General features: G+C 44.7%; 1 protein-coding gene across 11 annotated transcripts in view; it reads left to right on the top strand.

The window, feature by feature from the left end:
- The window catches only part of LOC117752251 (nuclear factor 1 B-type-like), a 67,142-nt gene that overhangs the window by 32,540 nt on the left and 14,013 nt on the right, over positions 1-20,589 (top strand). For 4 of the 11 annotated variants that reach the window (XM_034569517.1, XM_034569515.1, XM_034569514.1 and 1 more), the window contains exons 3-10: positions 6,331-6,387; positions 8,225-8,293; positions 12,548-12,668; positions 13,158-13,279; positions 15,975-16,106; positions 16,317-16,501; positions 19,072-19,207; positions 19,683-19,765. In XM_034569517.1, coding sequence (XP_034425408.1) covers positions 6,331-6,387; positions 8,225-8,293; positions 12,548-12,668; positions 13,158-13,279; positions 15,975-16,106; positions 16,317-16,501; positions 19,072-19,207; positions 19,683-19,765 — 905 coding nt within the window. Of the gene's footprint in view, positions 1-6,330; positions 6,388-8,224; positions 8,294-12,547; positions 12,669-13,157; positions 13,280-15,971; positions 16,107-16,316; positions 16,502-19,071; positions 19,208-19,682; positions 19,766-20,589 lie in introns of all 11 variants that reach the window. The other 7 variants (XM_034569512.1, XM_034569506.1, XM_034569507.1 and 4 more) reach the window with 3 other exon arrangements.

Genomic DNA, 20,589 nt, shown 5'->3' with positions numbered 1-20,589 from the left:
GTTTTCAGCTTTGTATGCACAGTGATCGAGTCGTCGACGCAAGTAATCTTCATTTCACAAATTAAAAGGTGGAGAAGTTGAATCTAGATGGCTTAACCCTCATCTGCATCTTTGGTGTTGTGGCTGTGTATCTCTTTGTGCTAGCCAGGTTCCTGCGTCTCCTCTCTCGGGCCGGTGTGGCTAATGATCCGTCAGTCCATTCAGTCCCTTGTTCAAGGCCCACTCGCCACTGAATGTGCTCCCTCCCCGTCCACACTGTTTGGTGACCTCAATGAGGAGCCTGTTGTCCTCCCGGCTCGGTTAAAACGCTCTCCTCTTTTCACTGCCGTGAGAGTTTACGGAGGAGAAGGCACAGAGACCCGGCGCAGAGAAAGAGGGCCCGCTCTTCACCGGCATTAGTATGCACTGATTAGAAACAAACACACACTGATGATCTCCATGCGTGCGCACCCATACACACGCAGATGTGTGTGTGTTCAGATACACACGCACACAGGGAGATACAAGTGAGCCGGGTCACACACAGTCAACCACGTACAGACAAATACACACACAAAAACACACACACACACACACACACACACACACACTCTGCCTGGCTTGTCATTGTTCTTGTCTGGGCTGGGATCCCACTTGATTCCATAAGTCTCAAAACCCTGACAGTCCTACTGTGTGTGTGTGTGTGTGTCTGTGTGTGTGTGTGTCCTCCTGCTCTATTGAACAAGTCTGTGGTGTCTGTCTTGGAGAAAAGAAGCAAAATGTCATTGTTCTCACAGACGTTTCAACTTTGCCCCCTCTCACTTTCCCCCAGCCTTTCTCTTATGTTCGTCTGAATCTGTGTGTGTGTGTGTGTGTGTGTGTGTGTGTGTGTGTGTGTGTGTGTGTGTGTGTGTGTGTGTGTGTGTGTGTGTGTGTGTGTGTGTGAGTGTGCCTGTGTGTGTAACTCATCCTATTGTACCTGCATTCCCCATCAGTGGCAGTCATTTGATAGGGTAGCTATCGGGATTACCAGGTGCTCCTTTAAGTCAATAAGACAAGTCAACTAGCCTTGTTCCAATTATGAGATAATCATTACAGTGTCACACAGTGTATGTGAACTACTGGTAGAACATCACCACAGCAATACAATACTCTCCATATCTGTCTGTGCAGAGGTATCACTCATAATAAATGATGAACAGTAATGCATGGGAGGGGTTAAGGAATTTTTAGTTTAACATCCAGGCATACTAAAAAACATATAAAATAGTTAAACCAAGAAGACTCTCTGCATTTGAGTTTTTATTTCACTGCTGTCATAGCTCGTCTTCCTTGTGAGACAGTGCCACCCCAAGATGGCGTCCTGTTCCCATGCACATTTATCTCCTCCTCACCCACGGCGGCAACATCTCTCTCCTTTCGGCCAGGTCAGGTGCCAGCCCCTTTGCAGAATGCCATGCACGAGCCCGGGTGGGGGGTGCCGGGATGCCAGCATTTGGTGTGTGTGTGTGAATGTGTTTGCAGGGAGGGGTCAGTGGTGCGGGGGGCATCGCCAGTTGGCAGGCTGGCACACAATGGCTGGCACGATAAGATCCTCCCTCTTTTGCGGGCAGATTTCCTCGCCCATATCTTTTGTTTGGCTTGTTTGGGTTGCGGCTCATCCTGATAAAGGCCACTTTGTTTAGACAACAAAGCGCGAGGGATGGAGAGAAGAGAGAGATAGAGAGACAAAGAGGTAGAAAGAGAAGAGAGAGAGGGGGCATAAAAAGGCGGCAAAGCGGGGAGAGCGCCAACGCAGAAAGAAAAAGAAGATATGAGGGGGAAAAAATTTACAAATAACAAAAAAGATACACTTTTCACCAGATAAGACGATATGGTCGCAGATACACACTGAATAGTAGATATACACAGAGGCGGGTATGAAAAGGTACAATGGAGGACAGATACTGTTGCAGGCGCAGGGACAGCGATAGACAGATAGTGAGGAGAAGAAAGAAAGAGAGATTTGGAGAAAGGAGCAGGTTCTGCCGGCTGTTGGAAGCCAGCCCAAGTAGTGTGAGGTCATCAACAAAGCTGCGAATGATAGAAACCAGGAGCAGGGGAGGACATGGAACAAAGTACACACACACACACATGCACGCACACACACGGCACATGTACAGTCATTTATGCATACTGTCAAGACTTGCATGACCCTGTGCCGTGCACACACACAGACACACATTCATTTTTTATGCATTTCCAACAAGGGACACGCTGGAGTCTCCTGCAGCGGAACAGGAAAGAAAAGCAGGAGGACACTGAGCAGAAAGTGTGCTCGGCCACATCAAATATTTACTCAGGAGCAGCTGTATTGTCGAAACATTACGCATCGGAGCTGCTCCGTAATTAGGTCGATATTCTCTGCCCCTACTCCCTCTCCCTGTTTCCCTACTTCTCTGCGAGTCCACCCCTCTCCACCTCTCCTCCACACTGCCCTCCCCTCGCCTCCCCGGGCTGCTGAAATGCGTCTTGGCTCGGGACCCATGCCTCTGGCAGCCAGAGTGTTATACATGTGCACAGAACCCCGCTCGGCATAAAATGGCTGCCAGACAGGCTTCTCCTCCTGAAATGTCGACAGCGGTATGCATCTGCAGGGTGTGCGTGTCGCGCGTGCGCACTGTTTTTTTGTGGAGGATATCTGTACATGTCTGCGAGTGTTTGCGGGCTGGGAACGTGCATCGCCGCTGTCAAAAAAAAAAAAAGAAGAAGAAGAAGAAGGAGAAAGTTTCACATACTACAGTATTTGGCTAATTTAATCCACACTGTGAATGTGTATGTGTGTTCCGCAATTTAGTGTGAACAGAATGGGTATCATGCCAAAAAATGAGTGGGTGGGTTAGTGAGAGTGTGTGTGAGTGTTTAAGTGATTATAAAATCCAGGCGAGCAACACACTTGGGCGTGGAGACGCCTCACGAGTACTGAGAAACTTTCTTGCTGAGCCAGATTTCTGTTGCCATTACCCCTAATTGCCCTAATCGTTACTGTGGAATGATAAGTATCCCACCGGACAAGAAGGTGTAAGAACTCATGGACACATCCAAAATATCCACAAGCCCCCTCTGCTACTTTTTTCCCTTTCTTTTTTTTTTGCTGAGTAACAACAGATTATCTGATTCATACGTGGTACAGCTTTTTTCACTTCCCTCATGAACCGGTTTGTTTATTTAAACAAGTGGCAGGGACGGTTGGTGCCAAGAAATGTTGTTTTTGGAAAAGGGCCGTGTGTGTACGTGCGTGTTTATGTGTGTTTATGTGTGAGAGAGAGAGAGAGAGAGTGTGTGTGTGTGTGGTGTCTGGCTCTGTGATCGAGCCCTGCCAAGCTTCCAGGGCAAAGCTCAGTCTCCTCGGCCGCAACTGTTTATTTGCAGGTTACACTACTGTTTATTTGAAGACTATCAGATTGGCCCGGGCTTCTGCACAGGACACCTCTGTGCTACAGATAACAGGACTCATGCTCCTCTTATTGTATCCACTTTCTTACCTTTTTAAATATAACATTTGCAGTTAATTTATATCTGCACTTAAATTCAACAACTTGTAATCCAGGATAATTTTGTTTTTTACTTGTGTATGATTTAAAAATGAGGTTTTATTTGAATACCTGTTGATTTCAAAACCGTCCTAAATCGATAAAAAGAGCAAACTCGCGGCCTGGCTGACATATATGCACCTGGGTACTCAATAATAAAATCCCATTAGAACTAGAAGAAGGACAGGGAGCATGAAGCAGCCCTTCCTGGGTCAAAGGTAAAATGTAATGCAATAGAGGAGGTGTTTCCAGGTCTGGCGCAGGCCTGGCAGATGCTCCATATGCTTGCATCCCACCTTGAGTCATCCAGGTGGTCTCTCCTGGTGCTACAGTGGGGCCTCATGCTGGAGGATGCTTCCTGGGATCTCTAATTGCCACGACCATCTGCTCTTTTTGTCATGGCTGCCTGTTCAGCCCCCGACGAAGACGAGGAAAAAACAAACCGGTGCACCTCTCCCACCTCCACCTCCTCACTCCATTTCTCCCCTCGCTACCTTTTCAGGGTCTATCTCCTCTCCTCTCCTCTGTGCCCCCCCCCCCCGCCATCCCTCAATCCGTTTCTTCCCCTCTCAGCAGTTCTCGGGGAGCGAGCTTGGGGTTGGCAGTCATAACTAGACTGATGGATGACTCTCAATGTGGCATGGGGGTGGTGGTGGTGGTGGGAGGAGACAGGGAGACAAGGCCACTGAGCTCTCTGCAATCACTCTGTGGACATGTGCTGTGCCAAATCCACACAAACCTCAGCTCACCCACAAAAGCTGCTTTACGGACTTTGAGTGTGTGTGTGTGTGTGTGTGTGTGTGTGTCAGGGGCAGGAGTGGGGGAACCTTTAAGTATCGAGGGCCATTTACATTTTTATAACATCCTTTGTGGGCCATACTAAATTACTAAACACATATATCCCTATAACCTCTTTACAGCGATTGTTTGGAACTCTCTGGCGAGGCATCTGATGTCAGATGGTATGATGATGATGCTACTTGCAGCCAGTTTGGTTTGGGTCAGTCCGTCTTGAGCGAGCCAGTTTTGACAAGAACTGCTGACATGGTCTTGTTGGAATGCGAAAGTCGGTTCTGTTTGTAGAACTCGAGCAGAGCGAGGTTGTTGGACCGAACTTTTGCAGCTCAAGGATTTCACATTGTACATCCTCTGGTTTCACATTAAACAGTGTAGTGAATAGGTTCGGCTCCTTTCGTTTACTTTTCATGTGTTGAAACCTCTAATGCTTTGTTTTATATCAGCGGCACTGTTTTATATTTAATTGTATAAAGACCATTATTTGAGTTTTGGACTACTAATTGGACAAAACGAGCAATTTTAAGACACAATTTTAGGTTCTGAGAAATTGAGACGTACAGTTTTAAGACTTAGAAACATTCTTCAACCTCTTTTGCTCTGAGAGACCGTAAAAAGATCCTCTAAAACCTCGAAAAAGCACAAGTCAAGTTTTAAGAGCAGAGATATATCGTAGGACCATAACTTCTCGTGCGTTTTGGGGGCTAAACACCCAGAAAAGAGGGGGATTTTTTTCTTCTTCTTCTTAACGTATGGTCCTGTTCCCTCCCTACTTTGTCATTGTTGAGCTTCGGCCAAGAACATTCTGTTTTTGCAGCGCTGTTTAATAGTCAAATTTAGTAGAGGGGGAACAAGAGTGAGAGGGAGAGAGACATAGAGGGAGAGCAAGAAAGGGATAAATCTTTCAACTTTTTTTTTCTTCTTTCTCTTCGCCCCCCCTCTCTTCCCCCTTTTCTCCGTTGCCTGTGTAATGCAGCTCATGAGAGCTGTGGCAGGAACATGGGTGTTGTTGCTCGACAGGGGTATCTGAGTTCACTGTTTCCACCTTGTCGTCTCGGCTCGGGCCGGTTTTAATCCGTGTGGGGCTCCACTCAAGACGCTGCACTCACAAAAACGCCATCAACTCATGCATGGGTGGAAATCAGACATTGTTTCATATTGTTAATTGTGATGTTTCACAACTTTAACTCTGCACAATTTAAAAAAGGCAAAAAGGCCCCTGGGTCCGTCAGCATGAACGAGAGCAGGAGCTACTGACGGACTGATAGATTCCCCTCCCAGCGGGGCTCGGAGGTAAAAGACGTCAATCCGGGCCATCTCATACCAAAGCCTGTGCACCGTAGCGGGTGGAAAGAATTCCACTCATGTTTCCTTGTGTTTTCCCGCCCCTCTTGTCCTCTCTCCACATTTTGTTCTGTGCTCGTACCTTGCACAGCAGGACTGAACACATTCTGTACCCTCTCGACACTCCCTCGGCCCCCTTTGAAAAATTACCTCGAGGTCTGCCGGTAAAAAACATTCAGGCTATCCTGTGTCAGACACAGAGCTTTTTCTTCTTCGGTTTACCCTCCCATTCATGATAATACTGTTCAAACAAAGCCGTCTTGTGTAACGTACAGTAGGTATGCTTTCCTCGACTTGCAGATAAGGAAAAACATTTAGTCATCCCGGAAGGAAATTTAAGGAAACAACCTGAGTCCTGAATTGCACTTTGTCCTCTTCTGCATTATGATAGAATGTGTTTCTTAATTTCAAAGTGACAGTAGGAAGCAAGCATTGATTGAAAGTAAATAAATACTCATGAATAAAGTAATAGTTCAGATTTACGTATTTTCTATTATAAGGAAACAATGTTTTCATGCGGCCATGAGGTTCTTTACTGGAAGTAATCAGTTCTGACAGGAAAAACCAGAGAAGGTATGTTGTTGTCCTCATGTTAAACTAACGTGGCCCCTCCTCTCTGTCTCTCTCTACATGTTTGCAGACTCACAGCAGTCAGGAAGTCCCAGTAACAATGAGCCAGGCAAGAACCCTATTCCAGGTATGTACAGTATCACTCGTCCTCCCTTTTCCCATCTGTCACTACTCCATTGTTCCTCTGCAGCGCACCCGCTGCACAGTAAACTGTGCGCAGCATAACTTGCCTCATTTGAATAGTGCTGAGCTGCTGTGAACTCGGTGACTTGCAGAGTAGCAAAGCCTTCACTGTAATAAAACCAGGCTGCAACCTCGTCACAAACCATGTGTTCTACTGTCAAGTTCGTAAAAGCAGCTATTTTCAAATGACAAAAACACTCCTGCTAATAGTGTAGTTATTAAACTGCATACAAAGGGTCCATCAATATACACTACATAACCTGAATTGACATATTTACTGTAAAAGGTGTTAAATTAAAATCCGAACTATTATTCAACTTCTTTGTGACATCCACTAACCAAGGCTGTCGTTTTTAACTTTGCGTGGACTCAGGAGGAATTAAAATTTTATAGGATCGTTAAATTTGAATTGTCATCATCCCAGTGGCAACATCAAACACGGCGTAAAGTGTTACAGCAGATTGCAACTTTGGCTGGTGGTGGAGTGCATCAAGGTGAGTCGAGCCAGCGGAGAGTATTCTCTGACAGAGCTGTTCCCTGAACTGACCCGAGCTGTGTCGTCACAATGTTGGTATGAAAATAGTTCCAGAAGTATAATTAGTTTTCTACCTCAAGAGCAGGTTCTGCCGAGGCGTGTGCCAACGAAAACATGCCAGTGAGCCAATGACTCAGGCCTGGGAGGCCTTCGGCAGTGGCACGGTCCACCCCCCCTGCAAAAGCCGTTGGCTCACAGGAGTCATTAGGCTTTGTAGGTACCAGTCGAGCTGCCTATCTTTCTGGCACGGCCCGAGAGCCCTCGGCACAGCATCAAAGCAGAGCCGGAGTCATTTGGGTGTCAATAACACATCTGACTGTTTCACTTGACTGGCAGGCTCTGATTAGCGTTGCACCGAACATTTCAACATTGCAAGAAATACACATTATAATTATTATTCTAAAAATAGTTTTTCTGAAAACAGGAGCGGAAAAATCTGACTGTGCTGAAACGGCCTCATCTTGCTCCCGAAGCAATCTCCCCTTGTCAGAATAATCTAATACCACATTTAATAACTCTGCAAGGTGGATGCTTCTTGCTGTGATAGTGTATCCAAGGATAATAGTGTAATTGTCGACAGTTAAGTTTTATGTGTGTATCTGATCGACTGTGTTCAACAGAGGCTCATTCGTTCCACTCAGTGGCAGGAGTTTGAGTCTGACTCAAAAAGTGCGTCACTCTGTCGTCCTTACACACACACACACGCACACACACACACACACACACACACACACACACACACACACACACACACACACACACACACACACACACACACCAGCCAGTCTCTTTCTTTGTACTGCACGGAAGGGTTTGGTCCAGCGGAACAGAACATAATGTAATGTAATGCATATTTATATAATATAAATATTAAAAAAAAGAGAAGGGAAAGTTTTCGTTCTGCGTCTCATTTCGACTGCTAGATTTAAAATGTAATAAAAAGAAGAGAGTTAAAAATGAATATGAAATACATAAAAATAAAAGACAAGCACCTTTATTAATGGCAAAATAAAGAATGATCCAGCCCTAATTTTGGGATTATTTTGCATTTAATACAAAATTATTGTTCATTTAACACCCAAAGAAATACATAATACAGAGGCAAGTCCTTATCCCTAATTTAATTCTACTCATTTTTATTATGTATCTAGTAAATTGCAAGGATATCTGATTTGTTTAACTAATGCTCAAGCTTATGATTATTGTATTTCTGTTAATATTTCCCTGTATGTGCCTGTGTCCACAGTCTACTTGGAAGACAGCTTCATCAAATCAGGAGTCTTCAGTGTTTCAGAACTGGTGCGAGTGTCCAGAAGTAAGAACATAACTGTCACGTTCTTATTTAGTTGCACCCTGCACACACATGCACAAACATGCACGCACGCACACACAGAAGTGTTCTTCAGTTATTCTTTCAGTTATCAGCAATCGGCCCCGAGCTAAGCGAAGTCCCTTGATGGTTATTTTCTGGCTCCTGCCTAAATGAATGGGGGAGCGAGGCACAACAGCACTTTCATTGAGCACCGGGACGTTAAAAAAAGGGTCGAATCACCAGTCCAATCTGAAGAAAAGCCACCTCAGAAGTTTGTTGACTTTGCCCTAAAGTAAGATTCACAACATGCGCGCCACTCTTATGCTGCACTCGTGCAACGTTTGATGACACCAGCTTGTTTTACGGCTCAATCCAGAGCAGCCGTGACATGACGCTGTCAGCTCATCCCACCAGGGCACTTAAACAAATGCGCTTTAAGTCTGAGATAACATCTCGATGTTCGAATAAATAAAGATGAATTATCACCGCATGTGTTTGGTAATTGGTGCAGATTAGTTAAACCTCAGCCGTGCGCTCGCATCAGCAGAACAACACCATTGGCTCGATGTGGTTTAGCTGTTACAAGAAGACAACTGGCTTTTTGGGGGGGAAGAGGTGGGATTTTGTGCCATGCAGCCGCCATCTTTTCTAGTTTGGCTCCTGTCTTATAATGTGAGTCAGGCTGGTGTCAATCAATTGCAGTCTGGACACGCCCACACAGCCATGAGAAGAGGTCTAACCAGGTGATAGAACTGAAAACACCTGTGTGAATGAGCAGAGCCCATAAATCTCTCCTTACGTTTCACAAACTCGTGTATTTAAACAACTGAGAACATATATTAGTGGATTTACCTTAAAATCTCACAAAAAAAAGTCACCTCAATCAGTGTGTTTACTGACATCCGCCGCTATAGAACTTTAGGGAGGCAGTAGATCCAGTTTGGCAAGTCTGCTTCGCAATAAGAGAATACCTGAGCGCACAGCCATCTGCACGGACCTGCGCGTGTCTGCATCAACATGTCTGCCCTCTGCGAAGTCGTTGACAGTTGTTCTTCCAGGAGTCCTCTTCCCTCTAATAGTTGAGGGCACCCCGAGGCACCGTTTACCTGTGCTGTCCCCAGCCTCAGCTGGAACATGCTTGTGGTAAACAATAACCCCTGTGTTCGGAAGAAACACACAGCACTGTGCTCTCTGTTGAACTGAGTGTACCAGTCTATTCTGGTCTTGTGGTTAGAGTTGTCATCAGTCATGAATACTTCAGTGTAGGCCAATTAATTGATTATTTGAACCATGGCAAATGAATCGACAACTTTTCTGAGTCTGTTTTTACTTAAAAAAATTCCATTCGTCAAAAACACAAACACCCACTAACATCTGCCAGTTGTCTGCAGTGGGAATGGATTCAATCTGCATTCACTCCCGGGTCAAATTATGCAGTAGAGACGGCAATGAATGCACTAATATGTCAAGACAGTGAGATGAGAGAGCGCCTCAGTTGTGGGTGCATTAATGACATCGAACATAACTGAGAGTGAAACTCTGGCGATAGAAAAGAAGTCCATCGCTTTTTTTTAGCCGTGTTTAAAAAACCCATGTATATCTGCTAATTGTGGTGTAAAAGAGGTATTTGTCAAATGACAGCAAATTGAGGACATCTTTTTTTACAGTTTGTCAGACAAATCAATAAAATTAACCACATCATCTTCGGCAGAATGTTAAAGTGATGAAGTCATTCACATTACAAGTGAATGTCTTACTCAACTACAAATGCACTCAAATTTCACAACCATTTTGAAAATGTTAAAGAAACAGAAAATCCTGGATCTGCCCCCTGATCTGGATCTGCACCAAAATGTGATGGGTAGTTCCCTGACCCATAACACATCTTAAACTGAGTTACGTGAAAATCTGTCCAGTTGTTTTTGTGCAGTCTTGTTCACAATCAAACAAACCATTGAACAAGTGGTGAAAACATCCCCTCCTTGAACTTGTACGTTTTACAGAAAAAATGCTCTAAAACGTCAAAACTCAACAACAGGTACATCCTAATAAGCAGCATTTAACATTTCACAACATACGTGAAATACAAATATCATTATTAGTTAATATGGTTTCTATTTCCTGACTGTATCAAAGTGGCTCTGATGTAGGAGCACGGACCAGGTTGTCTTAACCACCTCGCGTCACAACTGAATATCCTTTTGAAAGACTGTGTTTTTGTAAGGTGTTTAATTTGCAACCCCCCCCGACACACACACACTCGACCAGATGGCCGTTGTGCCGGCGTGCCTGCCTCTCATGCGACCAAGAGCCCGGTTCCACCAAAGACTCAACTGAAGTCGGGCTGGAATTTTAAAAAGGTCGACGGACGCACAGGAATTGTCACTCACTCAGCCGGTCACTCCCCAGGAAGATATCTGAGCGGCCACTCGTCCGTCATCACGCTCCTCTCCAAACTCTCCAGGCTGTTGAGACATTCTTTGAAGTCCATCAAAGCGAGCTGGCGAGTTCAAGGCAGCGTTTTTCGACGAGGACACTCATTAATGCAACAGGAGCCTCGGCTGCGAGCGTAAAAATATTTTGTCAACAGAAAACGGGGGCAAGCACGGGCAAATTAAACAGTTGATCTAAATTTGTGAGGACTACATTTTCTCTTATACAGCAATTATAGCATAATTTATAGTACACAGTAAGATGAGGTAATCTGCTGGAAGAGGCACTTTGCCAAATGTTTTTTTTTGCGGAATGATTTATTTCATTCACAGTTTTTTTAGCTTGAAAGTCAAAGCCCAGATTATTAAATGAGATGATTGGCAGGGCGGCCAAGTGGCATCGCAAATATTGTTCCAAGCCAAGAAGAGAGAAAGAGAGATAGAGAGAAACCAGCACAGAGAGAGAGAGAGAGAGAGAGAGAGAGAGAGAGAGAGAGAGAGAGAGAGAGAGAGAGAGAGAGAGATGATTGGACGGTAAGCTCAGCCATGAATGAGAAAGCAAAACAATGGTCTTGTATTCAGCGTCCTCAGGCCGGATGCATTCCACCACAAACAGCTTGGTGCGGGTGGCAGCGGGCAGGGGCCTTTGCCAGAGCTGCAGTGGGCTGCCAGGGCGGAGGCTGGCGGAGGGATCGTGCCAGTGGTGAACCTCAGACCACAACAGACGGCGCCACACACTCCGTCCTCTCATCGACTGCAAAACCCGACCGACCGCTCCGAGCTGCCGGCTGCCTCGCGGGGGCCACACACTGGAGAGAGAAAGAGAGAGAGAGAAAGAGAGAGACATGGAGAGACAGAGAAGAGAGGGAGAGAGAGTGAGGATGGGTGGTGAACTCCTTTTGTTCTGTAAACACTGGCCTGGCCTCCCTTGAAACAATATCCCTCACCTTGACCGCAGTGAGAAAAACAACACCTTTTCCATCGTAAATCACTGTGCGAGAAAACTGCTGAGTGTTGCACTGAGCCACAGAGAAGTGAAGGAAGTTGATGGTTGGGTATTAGATTTAAACTTTTCTGAGATCTAACTTTTGATGCATCACAAATGATTCTGTTTAGCAACAATAGCCTGCTTTGGTGCTGGCTTTTAGCAATAAATACACTGTGGATATTCTTTTTGTGTTCTTATACCTCTTTTACACCAAAATTAGCAGGTACTGTATATGCAGGTTTTTTAAACATGGGTAAAACGTGCTAAAAATGCAATTTTCCCTCCCATTCTCCTTTCCCTTTGCATGCAGAGGAGTTTGCCCTTCTGTTTTTGCGTCATGTCCGGGTGCCATGTTTCCTCCGCTGTCGATTTGAGCCAGAGCCGTCTCTGCTGCGGAGTCATTTGTCATTTTTGCAGACAAAAGCCAGATGTTAGTGGGTTTTTTTGACTGGTGGAAAAGAGGCTTTAGATATAATTATGATAACAGTAATATACATTCATTTATTCATAATAAAGATTCATTCATACTGGAGAAAATGTTCTTCCCTGTGCATAGCCAAGTGAAAACAGTCGCCTTGTTAATCCGTGCTCAGCAGAAACGCCTGTGATGGTCAGACAGTTAACCTGTGGGTAGGGAGCGCTTAATTTGATACACTGCGCCTGTTAAATGCAAAGCATCAATAACGCTCAGTCACGCCGTCTTGTAATTAATTGTGCGTCTCCGGATGCAAGGTTGGGGGAAAAGACAGCACTCAATCTGACAACGCTGCTGACATTGAACTGCGATCGCAGCGTAACTGTTTCCCTTTGTTTTTCTCTTCTCTGTGTCCTCTGCAGTGCCCATCACCCACGGTGCGGCGGTAAACTTCTCCATGGCCGACATGCCCAGCCAACCCTACTACCACGACCTGAACTCCAGCGTGGGGCTGCACCGCTCCCTGTCCTCCCCTCCCGGCAGGTCAGTTGAAGTCACGGCAGCAAAATAAGCTCTTTTGCTCAGAGTTGGGGTGGAAAGGTTCTTTCTTTTATAACATCACAGCACTGACAGTGTTTTATGATATTATTATTAGCTTAGCTTATCATAAAGACTGGAAACAATTGGATACAGCAAGTCTGGCTCTGTCCAAAGGTTAAAAAGCTCTCCACTCAACAACAACTCGAAAAACTCACTAATTAATTGGTAACAGCATTCTCGTCTGTCGGATCTGCACCAACATTTACTGGCTTCTTCGTTGACCTATACCGTATCCTTCCACCAAGTTTCATAGAAGTCCATCCTGTAGTTTTTGCGTAATCTTCCTTTCAATTAAACAAAGCAACCAACAAACAGACAGGGGTGAAAACATAACTTCCTTGGAAACTAAAAACAACTGTCCTAAATTTGCAATTGTAATTGTAAAAATCATGATATAAAACATGTTAAAGCCAAACTTCTTCATGTCTGCAGCAAAAGGCCCAAAACCGTCAACATGGAGGAGAACATGGACACGAGCCCGACAGGACCTGACTTCTACTCGTCACCCAGCTCGCCGGCCAGCAGTCGGGCAAACTGGCACGACAGAGACGGAGGTGATTTTCCTGTTTTTTTAATTTCACCGCCTTTGTTTACCTACATGGGAGGTTAGCCTCGCACGGACGCACTTCGTCAGCGACACCCTGCACCGCGCTCGCACATTTGCACAAATGCTCAAACACAACGTCGCAGCAGAGGGTGTTGATTCCCCATCCTCGTCGCATGCAAATAGACGGACGGGATCAAAGTGAACACCTCTCATTGTGTGTTCTTACTGTCGACTGAACTCTTTTTAACTCTCAGCCTCGTCATGAGTCACTGTATGTCAATGCCGCCACCCTGTTCACTGCGGATGAACTGCATCTGGCTGTATCTGCACATGAACTTGTTCAACCCTCTTAAAATACATACCGTGACAGAGATAGCCCCAGGCAAAGCCAGTCACATAAATGTTTAAACCCATTTGAACTGCCGAATGTAAATCTGTATTCTTTCACACCTGCTGCATACATAGTGCACAGAGTGTCCGCTGAGAACAAATTGTTCCCGGCCATGTTCGTGACTTGGCTACCCATAAACAAGCACACTGGTTATTTGAATTACTGATAGACAAGTTGTGCGTTTTCAACTGTCAGGTGTAGCGTCTTCTTTATGAACAGGCATTGCTGTGACTGCTTTGTGAGAGGCTGTTCTTTTAGAGAAATTACTGTTGTAGAGCTATTGGGCCTGCGGGGCAAATCACGTCACATGATCCTCTCTCATCAGGAAACAGAGCTCTACGTCTTGGCTTGACTTTATATGATCTTGTGCCAGTTGTACTGTACAGAACCAGTTGGAGAGGAGTTCAAAATAAAGCTCATACATAGAGAGAGACGCACCTATTGGAGAAACAAGTGTGCTTGCAAGAGAAAAAGTCTCATTACGTCGTCTCCCGGTGCTGCTGGAACGTTTCATCCGACGACAGGGACATGCAAAATGATCGGAAACGTCCAGACATTTCCCTCAACCGGGCGTGTTGTGGTTTTAGCTTTTGTTTGAACTCTGTACACCTCTTCTGTTGTGTTTCTCTGCAGCTCAATTTTTTTTGTTTTAATGTAATAAGCAGAAAGGCACTCGTGGGATTTAACCACAGCCCAATGTGGGTACATTGAAATTTCAGTGCGTCCCATTGCACAAGGCCTGACTGTTGCTCTGCGTAAACTTAGACACTTGGGGTGAGGAGAAAGGGAAAGCAGTGGGTAGGAAACTCTCCAAAGACAGCCATTATTCTGTCAGGGGAGAATAAATGAGAAGTGGGGTGATATTAAACCCATATGAGGCCGTTCCATGTGCCAAGCGGTCATTCCTCGCACATGGTTGTCATTCGGCAAAACCTCACCATGTAGGAAGACATAGTTTCTATCGTGCATTTTTCTCTGGGAAAATTCTGTTCGCTTAAAGAACTGGAGTTTTTTTTTGTTGATGTCATTTTTATGCTCTCGTACACATTCACCCATTTAATACGAAATAAATCAGATTAAAAATGACCATTAATCTGATTTCAATGCGAGAACACTTTGGTCCTTTTTTTATTTAAACTAATTAAAGTGTTTGATTCCTGGTAATTAATTGTCCTGTGTAATATCCCAGAGGCAGTCCAACGTATTCTCTGAAGGATTTAATTAGTGAGCTAAACCCGAACACCTCCAACGCAGAGAATATTTCCTATTTTCACATGGAAAAACTGTCAATCTTTTGAAGAGTTGTTTCTCCGTCTGACACAAATATGTATATAACATTCAAGCCTGTATCCTCTTGCAACCTCAGACTGGGAAATCCCCCTGAATTCCAGCCACCTTTTGTCGCTCTCTCCCCGCTCTGGAAGTGAGTGATTCTTCCCGTCTCTCGGGTGGATCCTTCCCCTGTTGTGGGAAAGCAGTTTATGCCGCAGATATCTAGCTCACGTTCAGGGACAGAGATTTTGAAAGTTATACTCCCTGAGAAACTGTGATGTGGCAGAGAAGCACTTGATGAATGTTCCCAGGCCACTGACCCTTGCATCTTTTTGTTATCACGTTCCCCTCGGACACCGTAGAAAATTGAAAGCCGCGCGTTCGTGACTGCAGCAGAGCATTGCTCATGAAAGTGTCGAGCCGCAGTAATGAGCAACTTGTCCCAATTTCTTATCTTTAGCTGAGCCTTAGCCGAGATTATTCATGGGGAATTAGAATAGCTTGTCCGACAGCGTGTTAGGCCGAGGTGAGCAGATGTTATGTTGTAATAGTCTATTAAAGATTACGTCAGGGTCTTGAAATTCCTAAATCCTCTTTTGAGGGACCAACTGTACACCACGGTGAACTTAACTGTGCGTCAGATCGCTGGATTACATTGTTCAGCTGGGACGTGACAAAAGCAACATTTCCACAGGTCTTACGTTTCTCTGCTATGTCCAGTACATTTGTAGTGATACCACAGATTATATTTGATTTTGAACCTTTGCAACGTCTTTTATTTGCAAACTCTGTCTTCATTGCCTACTTCATTTGTAGAAGAAATGTGTCCCCTGATAATATTAATCCAATATAGTTCAAATTTGCCTAATTTCAGCCATAATTCACTTTTGGCACTTCATTTTATTTTAACGTCATCAAATTACGTCTTTTGTTATTGACTTGATTGAGAGACCCCTAGCGCCTGAAGTTACATATTGTACATTTAAGAACTATAAGGCATCTAAGCATATATGGTTTTGTGTTTTTTTCCTACCAGCAGACATGTCCTCTCCCACCATGAAGAAGCCGGAGAAGACGCTGTTCAGTCCGACCTCTCCGCAGGACTCCTCACCACGACTCAGCACTTTCCCTCAGCCTCATCACCCAGGCCTAACAGGTGTAGGACACAGTGGTGAGTTCCCCGCTGACTTAAAAACCACCATCTGAAGCTTTAATGGACTTTCTCCTCATAAACGCAGTTGAAAAAAAAAATCGATGTTGATACTTAATTTAGCCGAGCAAATCGATGATGATCGCTTTATCTTAACTCCCTCTGTACCCCACAGACACACACACTCAATCTCTATCTCCCTCTCAACTCTCCTGTCTGTCTCTCCGGCAGTTATATCGACGAGGAGCCCCCCTCCACACTCGCCCCTGCAGTTCCCGGCCTCGGCTATCTTGCCCCCGGCGCCGTCACCCTACTTCTCGCACACCACCATCCGCTACCCGCCCCACCTCAACCCTGCCGATCCCCTCAAGAGCTACGTGCCGTCATACGACCCGTCCAGCCCACAGAGCAACCAGGTCAGTCTTCTTCTTCTTCTTCCTTTTCTTTTTTGTGCTGTCTTTGAAGAAGCCAGTCTAAGACTGCTTTGGCTCGACTTTTCGTGGCCTCAAGTGGTCGTTTGTTACCTTGTTTGGCTTCACTTCCATCTGACCTCAAGAGATTAACGATTAAATAAGTTACAGCATGCATTTGTCATTATTTCATTACTAGTGCATTTGCAAGTAGAGAAACATCATCCTGTTTTTCCTGTTTGTTTTTTATTCTTTTATGTGAAACCGGCTGCCGGTCATTCTCTTCATTTACGGCATAGGTTACAATTAAATTTAAATTCTTGGTTCCTGGTTCAATTACTGGCTCCTTACAGATTGTGTTGAAGTGTCCTCGAGCAAGACACTGAACCCCTTACTGCTCCAGATGCTGTGTATGAATACGTCTGTGAATGAGACACAGTGTAAGGCAATGTCTATAAAAGAAACATGTAAATGTGTTGGGTTTATTATTCTCAAGCCCTAAAGTTCATATATATATATATATATATATATATATATACATATTACACCCTTAAGGTGACCACCGTTTGGGAACCCTTTAATAGACCCTTCATGTGGAGATTTAATATTGGCCAGAGAGAAACCTCTAATTCCAATAGAGAGCTAATTATTAGCATAATTTACAGAGAATGAAATAATACTGACATTAAACCAGTTTTCATTTTGCAGCCATCCCCAGACTGAAAGGCCACTTCTTGAGTTTGATATAACTCTCATGGCAAATGTTATAGCACATTTTTTACAGCCTTGTATTTTCACCCAAAAAAAAGACAACAACCAGTTGACTCCAACCAAGAAGTCAACCAAACTATTGCTCTCGCAGCCGCATGTGATACGCAAAACTGTATCGAGTCATTGTTGTAAATCAAATAGCTGAGGGCTTTACGTTCTGGGTGCACACTGTGGCCTGTGTGTGTGTGTGTGTGTGTGTGTGTGTGTGTGTGTGTGTGTGTGTGTGTGTGTGTGTGTGAGAGAGAGAGAAAAAGGCGTCTCTATAGATGAGAGAGCTGTGTGTGATATTTATGTGAGTTTTATATCCCCGCTGTTCTCACTGTAAACAAAGGCCTCGTAGACGGCTCCATCTCCAGATCAGGGAGCGGGTTAGAGAGAGGGGTTGTGGGCGGCGGCGGCGGGGGGGGGGGGGGGTTAGGCGGAGAGACTGTTACTCTAGAGAGAAACCGCGGGGAATGATAAAGGTTGTAAATATTTGCCGTTGCCAGGGCCCGGCTCTTGTGCAGAATTAACTGGCCCTCTGCTGGGGTGCTGGAGAAAGGGGAGCGAAAAGAGGGTAGGAGGGGGGAGCCAGAGATGGGGTCCTGTAGGGAAGAGAGAGCTAGAAGACCAGCTGGGGGAGGAGGATTGGAGGAGGTGGTGGTGGGGTGGGCTCAGCAAATAACACAGCGCTTATAATCCCATGGACAAGTGCCAGAATGTTTTTATGCTTGCTTTAACGCAGATTATATTACACTCTAATTAAACATTCTATTCACATCGGAGGGAACCCTGTGGACACAATTCTCTCCCGAAAAGGCCTGTTTGAGTTTTGAACCCGGGGCGGCCCCCCGAAAACGAACGCCCCAGACAGTCTCCAGCCATCTGAAAGAGAAGCTCCCACTAGCTTCCTTTATTTCGTCCTCCATATATATAGTCTCTCCGACTCGCTTTCCCAATACTCTCTCATTCACGCCATTGTAGCAGGTCACTCCTGCCTGCGCTCTCAGCCTTTTTACACCCGCGTCCTCTTAAATTTCATTTATGGCTGCCATTAAAATCATTGTTTAAAATCATGTAGGAAATCCAGCGCCGGGGACTGAGGATCTATTGTTGCTTGTGCCCCCCAGAGTTTTTAGTAATAACTGTGACAATGCAGCGACTGCAAGTACTAAAATCTTTTCTTCAGGCGGAGCATTAAGTGCAAGAGTGAGTGGGCTTTTGAGGGCAAACTGAGCAGTTAAGGGATATGAGGGGGGTTGGACATGAGGGTGTGATTGAACATTTAGTTTGTTTTGTGCTGCTAACCATTTTAGAAATGTGTAGTTTTTTTACGTGTGGGTTCTGCCCAACTGCACATTTACAAGTGAGCAAGAGCTGCTAAACGTGTGTCACCGGACACAGTGTGCCTTATCTTCTGTGAGGTTAGAGGTTTGATGGAAGACAAAACAAGTGCACCTCTCATATGTGCCCCTTTTGTAAAACAGAAGCGTCTTTTGCAATTGTGTTATTTTGTGTATGATTTCCTGGCAGATAACAACATTCAGTTGTAATTACTATTAAAATATACATTTGAAGGCTCTTTTTCCTGCACATGCCCTGGATTATATTTTCACTTCTAGTTCAGCACTCTACAACTCATTTCAAAAGAGAGCCGACACATTGTTCTCATCTTACCAAACAAAAAAAGCTGATAAACTCCAGAAATAGATGAAACCACTCCACATGTTTGTCATGAACATCCTTCAGATCTGGAACAAATAAATTATTGTCTGAAATAAAATATAAAAATATTTTTTCCCCGTTTGTCCATCCCCCACCTGCAGCCTAACAGCAGTGGTCAGGTAGGAAAGGTTCCAGGCCACTTCACCCCAGTCCTGGCTCCCTCCCCGCATCACAGCGCCGTGCGACCTGTCTCGCTCTCCATGCCGGACACCAAGCCCATCACCACATCCACAGAAGGTGAGTCTCCCACTGACACCCACGACCAATCATCCAGCACTCCCAAAATCAATTTATTAAAAGTTTTGTGTGTCTCTTACATGACAGCTCAGGGTTTGCAGATTTTGTCGTAGGGGCACTGAGGTTCTGAACTTGCAATGTTAACAAGGGTAGTGATGTTTAAAAATAAGATGCTAGTAAAGTGCTAAAAAGTGATTAAATTTGCTCTTTAACATCTTCAATGTAAAATCTGTAAAGTAGCCTCAAAATGTCACATTATAAAAAACCAAGAAATTAAAATGGGAGTGGGCCCTAAATAGAACCCTGTGGGACCCCACATGCACTTTGCTTTTACGACTGGTTGTTTTTAATCTTGATAAATGACTCTAAATTCATAGTCAACTGTAAGTAACTGACAGCTACATGGTGAATTCCTGAAATGCTCATTGCAATGCAATCATGGTTTTCTGTGTTTTTGTGATGGTGTGTTACCCAGGCTACTCATCCCCTGGCACCCCGACGGCTAATCGTTTTGTAGGCCTGAGCCCCAGAGATCCTACCTTCCTCCACCAGCAACAGGTGAGAGCTCACCCTTACCCCATCCGACCCCCTCCCTTCCGCACTCAGCCTCAGCTCACTCGCTACTCTTATCCTATCATTTTCTGTCACCCCCAATGTCCCTCCGCACATCAGATGTGAATCCCCTGCCCTCCGCAAAAAGCCAGTCACACTCTAAATTTGATTTGTAGGAAGCATTAAACTTTCTCGTTAGTCCTGAGCACCTCCAGATCAGATTAGAGTACTGGTTGGCTGAGGTCAAGCGTAGCACTCACTGTTGGCATAATAAATAGCAACATATATTCTTTTTTCGTCAGACCTCAAAAGAACGGAGGCTTACCGGGGCTAAAGATAGCAGCTCATACTGATCCTCAAATGTTGCTTGCTTTAAATTCTACCGTGCTGTTCTCTCTTTGCTGCTGTAAATTTTAGTTTCACCCACAGCTCAGGTTTAACTTTGATGTTTAAAGGTCCTTAAACAACCTAGAATTTAATATTTCCAATTTGTGTCCAGAATTTGAATTTGATATCTATTGTATATTAACAACAAAACGCTTTGTAGGCAGTGTAGAATCAAGCACATGTTAGTGACACATCCTTAAAATAGATTTAAAAAATCACGGATCTCACAAACGACACTGCTGCTACATTTTCTCTTGAATTATTAGTCCTGATAAAAAAGTAATATTTACATTTTAGTGACTGTATTTTAATTTAATTCCCAGTCTAGACTAGAAAAGGGCATCTGTTTCCTGAGGTGACTTTAAACACAGAAATGAAAGTGTCAGGAAATTCACTGTCATTGTGTGGCCACCACTCAGAAGATGGATGGGACGTGTGGGTAT

This window comes from Hippoglossus hippoglossus, chromosome 18 (genome assembly GCF_009819705.1).
Source record: "Hippoglossus hippoglossus isolate fHipHip1 chromosome 18, fHipHip1.pri, whole genome shotgun sequence".
Classification (NCBI taxonomy): Eukaryota; Metazoa; Chordata; class Actinopteri; order Pleuronectiformes; family Pleuronectidae; genus Hippoglossus; species Hippoglossus hippoglossus.
Note: the sequence above shows the minus strand (reverse complement) of the source record. Positions and strands in the feature narration are given on the sequence as shown.